This window comes from Amblyomma mixtum, chromosome 5 (genome assembly GCF_055824585.1).
Source record: "Amblyomma mixtum isolate Tamu chromosome 5, ASM5582458v1, whole genome shotgun sequence".
In the NCBI taxonomy this organism is placed as follows: Eukaryota; Metazoa; Arthropoda; class Arachnida; order Ixodida; family Ixodidae; genus Amblyomma; species Amblyomma mixtum.
This window is the reverse complement of record NC_143016.1, coordinates 81,917,326-81,931,223: the sequence shown is the minus strand read 5'-3', so window position 1 is coordinate 81,931,223 and position 13,898 is coordinate 81,917,326. Positions and strand designations below refer to the sequence as shown.

The window sequence follows — 13,898 nt, the reverse complement described above, 5'->3', positions numbered from 1 at the left end:
CGGGAGCAAAATTGGCCATGCTGTCGACGCTGCAGCTGGCGTGCGCAGTGGCGTTCGCGCTCTACCTGCTCTACTACCTGGTGCACGTGGTGCGCAAGCCGCGGCTCATCTGCAGCTCCGCCAACATGCGCACCTTCCTGCACCTTAACTGCGGACCCATGGTCGAGCAGCGCTTTTGGCCGCCCATCTGGTGCATCGGGTCAAACCTGCAGTGCCTAGTCAGCCTCGTCTTACAGGTGGGCAACTTGTCAGACGCACTATACAGCGGCAGCTGTTAGCACGGCCAGGCCTCCCCTTCGAGATCTTGTAGCCGTCGTGCGCACTAAATGACGTCATCGCATAGTGAAATCACATCACCGGTTGTCATCGGTGAAATAATGGCTTTTAAGTGAGTATTTGGGTCTTGTGAATTACTGTCACGTGACCCATAAATCTCAATGAGGTAAACGCGAGTTGTGACAACATGGGCTCCGAAGTCACTAAGGCGCCAGCGACGAATTATCGGCTATGAGCTGGCTGGAGCCTCTGAAGAATGCTCATTTACACTTTCCCTCATCTCCGCAAACTTCACCTCATACACCCTTCACTATACCCTAACACTTGCCCATGGTACCAGGCCTGCCCAACGCTATTCCACATTTAGTAGGTATGCAGGGCGAAACCGAACCACTCACATACGCAGTACGCGTCATTTGAGCAGTGAGAGGCGATGCTAACCAGGGATCGTATCGAGGACGAAAGAGCCCTCGTAAAACTGGTCCGTCTGAGAGCACAAGCCAGTGAAGCCCTGGAATGACGACCCCACCCACAAGCCTCAAGGAACATTCCGCTGATTTTAATCAAACTTTACCTACCTACCTACTTGCGACGTAATGATCGATAACCAGCTGAACGCCAGGGACCTGAAAAAACGTAGAATTTTGAGTAAACTCGATGGTGTCTGCATGGCGAGGTACCGAACTTGGTCTGCATGGCGAGGCACATCGCCTTTAATGTGAAACATTTTCTGCGCGACATTCGCTGCTAATTCTCCCTTTACGATGTCTAAGCAAAAAGAGAAAAAAAATCGTATGAATAATTCCTGCACCGTGTCAGTTTTTCCTTAAATCCTCCCTCCACAGCGTAACAATAATGTGTAACAGGCATTACTTAATCACTTTCGCGGCAGGCTTTAATTAACTGAAAGCCATCCGCGTCACATTGTTTCGTAGCCCCTTGGAATTGTACTTTACCGCAATAAACGTAATGAGGCGAAGGCCACCTTACATTGACGTCGCTCCCGCAGTTTTAAGCCTTCAGTGCTTTCAGCACCCATCTTCGTCAAACTAAGGCGAATATCGCCTGGAAACCATGCGAGCCTTAAGACGAACATTAAGCAGAACTATTCGACACGTTGCAAAACTTTCCGTCCGGTTAATATTCAGCTGGCAAAGCTTCACCATAATGTAGCCCCGAGCGGGATTCGAACCGGCGATGACGCGAACAGAGCAGCTTCGTCGTCCGAGCACTCGTACATAGCTGCAGCCCCTTCATCATTGCACTGCTTGCCGCGGCACCGCTTCGTCAATTCCCTCAATGCACGGTTCACGTGTCCATCCGTAGTTAGACGTTGCCATGTTTTTCCTTCCATCAAAACCTCCTCCTCCATAGATTACACGCATGAAAATCCGGCACCCCAACTGATCCAAAACTCATTGGCAGGTCAGCTGGCCGTCACGCCATCGCAGCATTCGGAAGGACTGCTTATAGCCATAGGGTGCCACAAACAGCTGACTGCGCAGACCCTTGGGGACGCTTTCCCCAGCTTCGAAGAACGCACGTTAGGAGCCATACTTTATTATCTGACAATGGTCAACGCCCCAATACAAAGGAGCAGCTGCTAATTGTCGTCTGTCTGTCTGTCTGTCTGTCGGTCCGTCCGTCCGTCCGTCCGTCCGTCCGCCCGCCCGCCCGTCCGTCCGTCCGTCCGTCCGTCCGTCCGTCTGTCTGTCTGTCTGTCTGTCTGTCTGTCTGTCTGTCTGTCTGTCTGTCTGTCTGTCTGTCTGTCTGTCTGTCCGTCCGTCCGTCCGTCCGTCCGTCCGTCCGTCTGTCTGTCTGTCTGTCTGTCTGTCTGTCTGTCTGTCTGTCTGTCTGTCTGTCTGTCTGTCTGTCTGTCTGTCTGTCTGTCTGTCTGTCCGTCCGTCCGTCCGTCCGTCCGTCCGTCCGTCCGTCCGTCCGTCCGTCTGTCTGTCTGTCTGTCTGTCTGTCTGTCTGTCTGTCTGTCTGTCTGTCTGTCTGTCTGTCTGTCTGTCTGTCTGTCTGTCCGTCCGTCCGTCCGTCCGTCCGTCCGTCCGTCCGTCTGTCTGTCTGTCTGTCTGTCTGTCTGTCTGTCTGTCTGTCTGTCTCTGTCTGTCTGTCTGTCTGTCTGTCTGTCTGTCTGTCTGTCTGTCTGTCTGTCTGTCTGTCTGTCTGTCTGTCTGTCTGTCTGTCTGTCAGCATATGGGTGCAGCTGATATCCGGACTTTATGCGCAAGCATAAGGAGCTCGTCGGCTCGTTTGACGGCGTCCGTCGTCAGACCTGGTTCGATGCCACGTGTCAGGTCACGTGATCACACATGATCGGTGTATATGAAGGTTAGGTGTTTGACTAAGCATGACACGTGATGCGTGGTCATCACAAGCATGTCATGTCCGTGTGACGTCACCAAACTGGACGTGACAGCAAACGCCTCGACGGGCTCCTTGGGCTGTCGGAAGCGGCATTGTCTAGGCGTCGGCTAATTTCTTATTCCAAGTGTCGTCAGAGACCAAAATTATTGACGAACACTGAACAACACTGTTCATCCCACCGTGTGTGCGAAGTACCTGCTAGCTCAATCCGAAGCATTCCCGATTTCCGGTCCTCTCGCCGAAGCCCGACTTGGAGCTCTCGCGCGCGATGAAGCATGCGCGCGGATGTCCACGCAGAACTTTCTTCCGCTGCTGCCGCTGCGGCGTCAGCTGCTGACGCTCTCGGACGGCGGCGTGGTGGCGCTCGACTGGCTCAACGAGCAGTGCCAGCCGCCGGTGGTGCTCTTCCTGACGGGCCTAACGAGCGACAGCCAGGTGTACTACCTGCGCACACTGGTGCCCCTGGTGGCCAAGATGAACTGCCCCTGCGTGGTGCTCAACAACCGCGGACAGGGCGGACTGCCCCTCAACAACCACAGACTCGTCTCCGCGCTCAGCACCGACGACCTCGCCGAGGTACAGGCGCACAAGACCGGATCTGCATGTCCCTTTCAATGGGATAGAAGTCCCATGGGCTCAGAATGCTTCGTAGGTCATAAAATTCGCCCATTGGCTGGAGGGAAGTGACGTCACCAGATGGCAAGTGATGTGTCGAGACCGGAAGGAACGTTATTTAAGGCATCAGGAGCAGCTGATGATATCGTATTGCCATCAAATAATGAAATTAGGTGTCCCTGTAAAATTTTTATTGCAAGGCTTGCACTGGTATGCACGGATGCTACGGGGATAGGATCACGTCTGCTATTCGGCGGAATAGCGAGCAGACGTTCCAGGGTCATTGTCCTTCTGATTTTATTAGGAACATAAACCAGCCAAAAGACACACACAGGAGAACTATGTACGTCCTGTGTGCTTATCTTGGCTGGTTTATTTTCCTAATGCAATGCATCAACTACAGCCCAACGACGTGTGCTACTCAATTGACTTTCTGATGTTAGAATGAAACTCACGCGGTTTAATTAAACATAAACTCCATGTTCGTTCCTGAAATTTCTGTTTTTACGCGCAGCAACACGGTGCTTTGTTTTCCTGTTTCAATTAACCATCCTTAACACTAAACACGTAGTACATTGAGGTTTCTGGTTTCTGCGTTGCAACTGTTTGTTTCAGTCCAAACAGCATCCAAAACTCCTCAGGAATGCAGTCAGAAAAAGTGCCCTGAGCCAGCGAAGCCTCCTGACACTTTCCCACGCTTCCACCTACATTACATGTACTCAAGCTACTGGCATGCGTGGCGCTGCTCTGTGCAGTGTGAGTGCACGTTCAAGCACCTCAATTGGGCGTAATTAACACTGAGTCCTCCGGACGTTGAACCCCACATGTACAGTCTATCTGCTATCATTCATGAAATAGGGGTTCGAATTTGTTACTGCTGTTCTGGCCAAGACTGTTTCCAAGCTATAGAGGAGCACGAACCGTATATACGAGCCCACAAATGTATATAGTATACAACGTGGCCATGCAGGTGCTGGCAGCGGTGCGCGAGCGATACCCGGGCAGCGCTGTGCTGGCCGTGGGCTACTCGATGGGCGGCATGCTGCTCAGCCACTACCTGCTCCAGACCGGGGACGCGGCGCAGATCGACGCCGGCCTTTCCATATCGGCGCCCTTCCACCTGCTCACCAGCTACGACAACCTCATGAGCTGCTCCTCCAGCTTCCTCGTCAACGTGTACCTCGCCCACTGGCTCCTGGACCTCGTCAAGAAGAACGCCGCCGTCTTCGGCGCCAGCGTGCGTGACCTGATTTGATTTGTTCTTAAGATACGGTCACAGATATATGGGACACATCGTGGCGGAGGGCTTCGGGTTGATTTCGACATGCACTCAGCACACGCGCGGTTTTGCGTTTTAATGCGATAGCATTAGAACCTCACTGGACAGAAAATGTGTCGTCGGAAGCCAAATTCGCTGATTGGCTGGAGGGCAATGACGTCACCAGACCGTAAACTTCTCATTGGTTGATTGGCTGGAGCAAAACTGATGACATCATACCGCAACATTCCCATTGGATGGAAGTAAAAGGCATCACCAGACCGGAAATAACGTCGCTTCCGGTAGCGACGTCAACAGCTGATAATGCTTTCACATTTGAACCCTTCATGGAATTAGGTGTCCGCGTGAATTTTTTGCCTGCGTTGAAACGCCGTGGCCGCGATCGCACCCATGAACTTGCGGAAAAGAAAATTCTGTATGTAGAAGTAGTTTCACAGGTTGCAAATCTCCGTGGCGCGGCAGCAGCAAGAACCGACGCATAGGCAGCGTCCAGTCCCCGCCCGTCTCGTGTACGCGCCGTTTTTCGCCGCAAGAACTGGTTTTCTGCGGCATCTGCGATGTGCGTGACGCGGTTCGAACCAAGGTTAATATTAAATAAACGGACACAGTGACGCTGCGTCCATCCGTTGTCAGCACAGCAGTGTGTTAAATCAAGCGAGGTCGGCAGCGTCCACTTGCTGCACGACTTATGGATACAGAATCGGCAGTCGTACCGAGCATAGTCGCAAGAACTCAACTTATGTGTCCAGCGAGTCATTTTCAATCGCACCATCGCACCTCTGGGAAAAAGCCAGGCCCCTATGTCTTTCCTGAGAACGTCTTGAACAAATACGAAATCATGCACTCCCTTAGAAACGTGAGATAACACAGAATTTTATCTGTAATGAAAAAAAGGCGTTTTATTCTGGTGTGAAGCTTTACAGTTATTAACAAAGCAGATAAGGAGAAAAAGAAGGAAAAATCTGTTATTTTCACGTTTTCTCACATAATTTGCGCTGTATAAATAAAATAAGCTTGGTTAAGACGCTTGGAAAGTTGAACAATTTACTTTTATTCCGCTCTTTGTAACAAGTGTATGGTTAGAGTGTTGCGCAAGTGAATCAGTTGGTATAAACCTATGTGTGCATGCAGGGTGTGATCGACATTGAACGGCTGCTTCAAAGCCGCACCTTGTACGACTTCGACAACTATTACACGGCACCAGTGTTCGGGTTCCAGAATGCTATGGAGTTCTACATGGTTGCCAGCCTCACGGTGAGACTGCACCATTGCACCTGCACTACTAGCCGGATTTGCTTCCTGCGGAGTTATCGCATGTCGGCCATTAACGGAAGCCTCCTTCAAAATTCCTTGGCTATTGTTTGGCGCCTTATGATTGAGTGATGGTGTGCCGAAGGATTTTCCTTTTTAATTTTGAAAAATACAGCGGCAGGAACTGGGAAACTCAACTAGCAGAATTTAGCATTTGTCCTATCGCTCCAGTGGAATTCTTATGCTTGCTTGAATTCCGTCTGCGGGATCGTCTCCCCTCCTATTACGGCACAGGCCGGCGCCGTGTCTCATAGCAACCGTGGTCTCCTCGTTCCTCTACGGCCTGCGCTTGTGAGCGCTACTATACGGCCTGTCTGGACGCGTCACAGTACCGAATAACTTTTCAAAGATGTTCATGTTGGCTCTATCCACCCGTCGCAAGTCAAAAGCGAGCGGGGTGTTAAAGACTGTTATAGCAACAAAGGGATACCTCCCGTCTTGTGTTATGATTATGGAAGAGGTTAGTAGCCTACGAGGATACGCAATATTGGATGAGAAGGAACCTCATCGCAAGAGCTTTGTTGTCTCAAGTACAGGTCATGCAGAAAGAACACAGCTGCACTTTGATTAAGTATTGCATATATCCCTTTGTTTTTCATCCTGGCTTTACAAGAAAAGGAAAAGGTAAAGCTCGGAACAGACAATTTATAGCGGAAAAGACATGAAGATCCGTGACTTCGCAGAATATACGAGCGAAAGCGATTATTCGCTTATACCTTTCTAATGACGCATCTACTCATTAGCTTAGAGTCGGAAGGCAACGCATATATTAGGTTCATCTTTATTCACCAAGAAGAAACGATGTTGTAAAATATGAGCGATACAAGCAGCGCCGCGGCCGAAACTTGACCTTTGAAATTCTGCGAGCCAGATTCATGGGAAACTCACCGTTATCAAGAAAGCACGCGTAGCAAACGACTGAGCAGATCCTAAGACTGTATAGACCAGATCGACCGAACCAAGATGGCGACCGGAAGCTGCGGGCACGCTGTTGCCAGACCACCATACAGTTTATCATATCGTCCGGCAGAATAATACCGAGGATGCCAAGGACATGCGTCGTGTGTGTCCACGTCGCACCCCGAGGTGGCGCTGCGGTCACGTGCAGCATTAATTGGCCATAATTTGTAAATAGGCTACCAAAAAACTACAGCTGCAGATCAATGCCCAGACACCAACACTGACGTCTTTCTATTGCATGCACTCCACTCCAACGCTGATCAATTAGCGCGTCGTAGTCGTCGACGAACCACAGCATGTTCTCCCGATAGAGTCGACATTCAAGACCGGAGCTGCAAGTGTGCGCAAATAAAGTGATTCAAAAGGCTGCGGCCTCAAGGCTGATGTTAAGAACGGGCCACAAGCCCACCGCTGGAACCAGTGTTAAAGATGGGGCTTCTATCCCACCGCTGGAACCAGAGTTGAAGACGGAGGGGTCCTGGAGATGACTAACTCGTTTAGCCTCGCAGGTACCGGCTCCGAATGACGATGTCGGACTGCGTTATCGAGGAAACTGTACAGAAGGGTTCATTCTACATATTTACAGATGAGAATCGAATCGAATGCCAATGCAATGCAATGCGAAAAGCTCCGATCACACAACAACATCCCGTTAAATACGGTTCGCGTTCCCTAGATCCCTGACTGGGGAACTTGGTTCGAATAACGTTGTCCAATCGGATGGGCCATTGATGACGCTGGCGGTACCACCCACGGCACGGGGCGGTGCTGAAGCTCTCTCGCTCTCTCACAGCTCGGGGGATGAGAAGTGGAAGACAGTCATCAAACACAGATGCGTCACCTTGACCACTGCTGCAAGTTTTCTGTACGTTGCCTCCGTGGGAAAGCAGAATCCCGCAGTCTCCTCGCAGGTGGTTGAACCTTCTCGAACTCCCCCGCCGGATGGCCGAAGCACGAGACCCCTTTGACACAGCGTCTTTCAATTAGCAGCCTCGCTCAGCGTGACCTTGCGTAGCACCATCCAGTCCGGTGACCCGAAGGCCGACTCGGCCAACGTATACCGCTGCTTCCGCCGTGCTGCTGCTGTGCCAAGTTCTCGCCGCATCTTTGCCTAACGACGACACTCGTTTGACAGTAATTTCACCCAGGCCCGTGGGAGACGGCCTCCTTCGATCGGTTCGGAGGATCGGTGATTTGGAGTGCAACAGCCCCGGCCGTCGTCGTCTATGCTTCTGCCGCCGGCGCCAGGCCTCGTCATATCCCTTGCTTTGCGATGAGACACACCCGGCTCTCAGGACCACGTTGTCCACTCTTAACACTGGCTAAATGATATATAACAAACCTCACCTCACAGGTTCCAGACAGACGCTGAGAACGATGCGTTGCAGTCTACGATCACAGTGTACTGAACAATACCGCAGAACCGACCAACCAGTCGCTGATCACATTTAGCGGCTTGAACGGCGTATTCAGCAACGCGAGTGAGGCGTATCTGACACTTCATCATCCAGGGTGTACAAAGTGGGTAATGGGTTTCGAAGTCTAAGCGTCAGCACAGTAGGCTTCTTAATTACGAGATGAAACGGGAGTCGGGAGTTTTTTTTTTTTCAAAGCGCTCGTTGTTAGGTCGACGTTCCGAGAAAGAGAGACGTCAGCCGGTCGTCAGCACGAAATTAAAGGAGGCTCACTACGTTGTGAGTGAGAGTCCACCAAGATGGGAAGGCAAGGAGCCGAGAACTGTGAGGTCACATTTAGCACCGTCAGTGGATCCGAATATAGGCGTGTGCACAGGGATGCGCACAGGACCCGTAATATCGCGTGCCAGGAACTGTTTACTTGCCGGGTCACTCTCAGAAAATCTTTTCAGATTCATTTTGCAGTTAACAAAAGATGGACGTGTCGTATATTTTGTGCGGCTAGAGAGAATGGAAATTCTTTCGGAAGTTCGTTGTTACACAGGTGCTATAAGCGCCGATGTTACACATATGAATCTAAAAACTGCTGCTGAATATTATTTTTTGTAGTATGCGATTCCTGTTTATTCCTCACTTTTACGCTGCTTCTTGACCGTAGGGGCCTTGATGGGAGGGGTTAGGGGCGTTGCGGTGAAACTTGTCTCCCTTTATAATGATGACCCCAGCGCATGCCTGTGGATCAAAGACAAAAAGGAGTCTGCACGGGGACCTGAATCGGACCTCATTAGGCGTGCCCAAAGCCTGTGTTTACAGCTGCCTACCTAGCCTCATACACAGTACAGTTTTCGCGGCTGTGCCCGCGAGATCTGCAATGATGTGCTTTGAGTGCACAGTGTAGCACATTCATGGAAACTTGCACCCTGCATGTGTTTGATTCCCATGCATGTTACAGCCCGCAACAGTACCATGTATATGCACTGGAAACTCGCAGCAAGCACCCGTAGACAACTGTATATATGACGGAGGCAGGAGGCAGGATGCATTAAGCTGATCATCCCTAAAGTGCCTAGATCAGCTTTAATCAATCCGATGACTCACGGTTCGCGGACGCATGTGTATTGCACGCACACAGGGCAAGCTGTCGACGGTGCGGCGTCCGCTCCTCTACCTGGTGGCCGCCGACGACTGTTTTGGCTCCCTGGCCACCCTGCCGGCGACGGAGATCGAACGGTCGCCCTGGCTGTCGGCAGTGGTGACTCCGCGCGGAGGGCACCTGGGCTTCGTCGACGGCTGCCTCTGGCCGCGGCTGCCCTTCTACTCGGAGCGCATGGCGGCCGCATACGTGCGCGGGCTGCTGGCGCTCGCCAGGGGTCCGCTCGGTGCCAAGGCGCTGCGCGGCTTGGTGGGCGTCGAGAAGACCTCCGCCACCTCGCTGCCCCTCAGCAACAGCAGGCTGGCCGAAGCGAAGCAGCGGCTGCACCGCAGCTCCAGTGCGCTGACCGTTGGTGGGAGGCAGCAGGATGAGCAGACAGCGGAGCCGTCCACCAGCGAAATTGCGCGGCGCCGAAACATTGTGACGAAGGAAGTGGCTGTGTGAACCGGCCGAACAGTATTTTTACACGCTTCGGACAGCGGGGATAAGCCTCTGTCCGTATATTGCGCGGGTCCAACCTCCATGCATATTAGCAGGGTCGATCTAAACGTAGCGCCCATAGAGAATTAAATCGAAAATTGGCGGCTGACGGCTAAAGAAGGCAGTGCGCTTGCGGTCTCTGCTATACGTGAACGACGCATCATCACTCCATACTACCGCTGTTTCCTCGTTTAAGCTGGACATTCTTTCATGCCATGCCAGTTAATTTCTTTTTGTGCTGTTTTCGCAATCCTGTACTCATTACAACTGCTCTTTCCGCAGCCAGTAACATACAGTACTCACGATTCGATGGTAGCAGTTCTCCGGTCGCCTCAACAAGATTACGCCGGTGAACCCCTCTTACGCAGACAGCTTCAACTGGCATAAAAACCAACCAGTTCATCTCGGATCACGCATGCGAGTGCCCTAACCCAAGTAGCACCGAACATTAGAATAATGTTATAATAATGTTTAAGTAAGGTTACATGTATGGAAAGCATTAGTTTAGCACTGAAATTCAACATATTCTACAGCTGACATTTAAATGTTGTTATAATGTTGAACATGAACAATGTTATATGTTGTATCATAAACATTAGTTTAAAGTTGCAAATAAAGTTTTAATATAGCCTTCTAAATGTTGCTACGTTTGAATCATAACAATAAAACAATATTACAAATATATTTCAAGCCTTAGGCCCCAGAACTAATTTCACTGTTCTTGCAAAAAATGTTTTTCAAATAGAATCACTCTGCAAATAAACCTCATAGATTGTACCCGCCATAAATTGCATGCACAGCGCCATTATTTTGTTTAAAAACTTTGCTTAACCATTCGCCACTATAACTCATAGGACATCCCTCAGTAATGGATATATAAGGTTGACTGCATGGTATCTGTTCGGAAGTGAGAGTCTACGAGTTGCATGCTGTGCTACACATAGTGGAGCTCACGTGTCGTCCTTGGTTCCTGCAATAAGTTGTGTATCGTCACGGGCCTGCTGCTCGTACAGGGCTGCTTGGCCATTCTCAAAATTGTTACATTTATGTCGTTTAAATTTTTAAGTCATGTGAAGTTATTCGCACATTTGTGTGTAACATATAACAAAAAATTTAGAAAAAAGGTCATTAAGAATACTGAGTTAACGTATGACCAAAGCAGAAAGGTAACGTCGTCGTAATGTTTCAGTGCCACCTGGGAATATTAGTCTCAAAGGTGTAGTTGTGACTGGTGAGCGCAGCGGTCCATCTGTGTGGTATCTATACTACAGGTATAAGGGTTCTGCCCGGTAGCACCGTTCACATCTGCGGCATGTGATGCGGGTGATTCTCCCGCATTGTGCGCGTCCGCACGGCAGACCCCGCATGTGCTTTCGGTTTTCAAGCGCGCTCGAGACTCTGAAAATGCGCTTTACCCTACTACCAACCCATGAACAACTGGTCGCAGAAATTCGACAACTACATCACTCTGCCATCAACAAAGGACATGACATTATATACCAATGGCTACCGGCGCACAGCGGCATAACAGGCAATCACCGCGCGGATGAGGTCGCGCGAACTGCTCACGACGACGACGATTTTGTGTGTCGATCCCCATTTCGAGATCAGACGCAGCGGGCAGGCTTCGCGCACTTGCGCGGGACATCACGCTTGCCGCGTGGAATTCAGGCCAGTTTTACAATCCACGTTTAAAATCCTTGGACCCAGATCTGAAGCTCCGGCTTCCATCAGGCCTACCACGACGAGAAGAAACTTTGCTGTGCATGCCGCCTCTGGCTTGGTATTGCTTTCACCACCCATTACTCGTTCTTAATCGGTATGGCTGATAGCCCTGCATGTGCCATCTGCGGGCATGGCGAGACTATAACCCACATTATTCGTGACTGCCCTGCCTACAGCGCCGAAAGGCAGTGTCTCAGCCGTGCGCTGGAGCGTCTAGATCCACGCCCACTGACGGAAGTGAAGATTCTCGGCCACTGGCCGCGGCGATCGTCGGCGGTGAAGGCCTCCAAGGCACTGCTCCGCTTCTTGCGAACTTATGGCCTGCATGATAGGCTGTGACTTCAACGAACGCTGGCTTTTCATAGTGACTTCAATTTTCTGCTACTCTTTTTTCTCTTTCATTTTTTTTATCCCCTCACCCCCTTCCCCCCGTGTAGGGTAGCAAACCGATTATTCTTTCGGTTAACCTCCCTGCATTTCCTCTTCTACCTCCTCCTCCTCCGCCTGCAAGACGAGCTTCACAGTGTGTGCGAAAGAACTTAGCTGTGCTCTCAGTTTTGCTTTATTAGTCGAGATGAGGGAGTATCGCACTACAACGGAGTGCTATTCGACTTCGGCAAATAGGCATTTTCTGTTGTTTAATTGCTGTCATTAGAGACATATTCTTATGCAGCCCATGGTGTTGCTTCAAAAATAAAAATCCATTAACCATTAGCTATTTTATGGCTTTTCAATCGCTAATCATACGTCAAAAGTTTTGATGCAGAACTTGTATGCATGCAGCGCTTGAACCCCTATTGTGCATAAATTTCACGGTGGTTTCTTGTGAAAAAATTTTCGCCCTCCAAACAGGCAGCGTTAAATACAAATGCTCGTGAAAGCATGTGTCAGTTTTAATGATACTGCGTTTATGAGTGCTCCGTTATTGACCGCTGTCAAGGCATACAGCGGGTTCGAGCGCGCGAGCGACTGCAATCCAGTCAATTTTTTTAAGCATAACCAGTTCAAGGAGTAAAAAAGTTAAAAAAAAAAACTCGTTCCGAATGATGTCATTAGTTGAGCACTTGTGCCGTTTGCGGTTTCATTCGACGTTGTGGAACTCGTTCCCGCTCGCTAACCGCGGTGGGATTCGTGCTCGAGGGAACAAAGGGAGGGACGACAAAGCGGGAACACTCATATGCTATTTATTACACTTGCAATAAATACACAGAGCGGGCCGGCTAGCTACAGAACATGAACGAGGCATTCCTTGGAAATAGAAGGCTACGTAAGAAGGGTTTCCGACTTGTACGCGCCTTCAATGGCGGCCGGGTTTTCCCGTGCGCGCCGCATTCTTGGGGCAAAGCCATCCCCGAGCATTTGCTGCGCTCACTTCGCTGCCTAGAACCAGAAGTCCAGCAGCAAGGCGCGGCAGATCTCCTGCGCCTGCCGCGGAAGGTGACGACAGCGTGCGGCTGCAACCGCTCGCGACGCTGGCCGGATCCCAAAGAGACTTAACGGCTCTGCGGAGCTCCGCGTAGCCTTCGAGGTGGCGCTCCCGTCTCTGCTTCCGCTTACCCAATGCATAATAAATACATGCCCTTCCCCTAGGTGCACCATTGTCTTGTTTAGCGTTAGCATTGCCCTCCTTTTTTTTATTTTACTCAGCTCCTTGTTGGGAGCGTACACCCACTCCTAAACGGAATGCGTTACTTCTCTGTTCTCTGTCGGTATTGACCTCATATGCCCTTACTGGTGCACCCGCCGCGGTGGCTCAGTAGTAAGGCGCTTGTTTACCGAGCCGGAGTACCCGAGTTCGAACCCGATCGCGGTGGCCGCGTTTCGATGGAGGCGAAACGAAGAGGCCCCCGTTTGCTGTGCGGTGTCAGTACGCGTCAAAGATCACCAGGTGGTCGAAATTATTCCCTCCACTACGACACCTCTTTCTCTCTTTTTTCCCTTACGGCGCGGTTCAGGTGTCCGCCGAGATATGTGAGACAAATACTGCTCCATTTCCTTTCCTCAAAACCCATTTACCATTTTTTTTTTTTTACTGGTGCAAGTCGAGCAATCGTCAGCATCCCGGAACATGCGTCTGAACATCCGTGCCCGTCGCCAGTAACGAAAGAGCGGTCACATAATTAAGTTGGCTACAGCGTTCTGCCCCCCCCCCCCCCCCCCGCCAGCGCTACCCTACACGAAATTCAGGGAGGGGGTGTCTTGCTCCCCCCACCTCCCATGTGAGAAATTTTGCGTAAGAAACCCCCGCTGAAGCAACTTTTTTTTTTTTTAAGAAAGAAGTGCAAGAAATACATGGTTCACACACTAAACA

General features: G+C 50.7%; 1 protein-coding gene across 1 annotated transcript; it reads left to right on the top strand.

Moving 5' to 3' along the window:
• Positions 1-10,552, top strand: LOC149342816 (protein ABHD1-like). Its single transcript, XM_089542240.1, has 5 exons — positions 1-236; positions 2,947-3,225; positions 4,235-4,501; positions 5,675-5,797; positions 9,362-10,552. The coding sequence occupies exons 1-5, from the start codon at positions 18-20 to the stop codon at positions 9,824-9,826; spliced, it is 1,353 nt and encodes a 450-aa protein (XP_089398366.1). The 5' UTR covers positions 1-17; the 3' UTR covers positions 9,827-10,552.
• Positions 10,553-13,898: the final 3,346 nt, after the last annotated feature.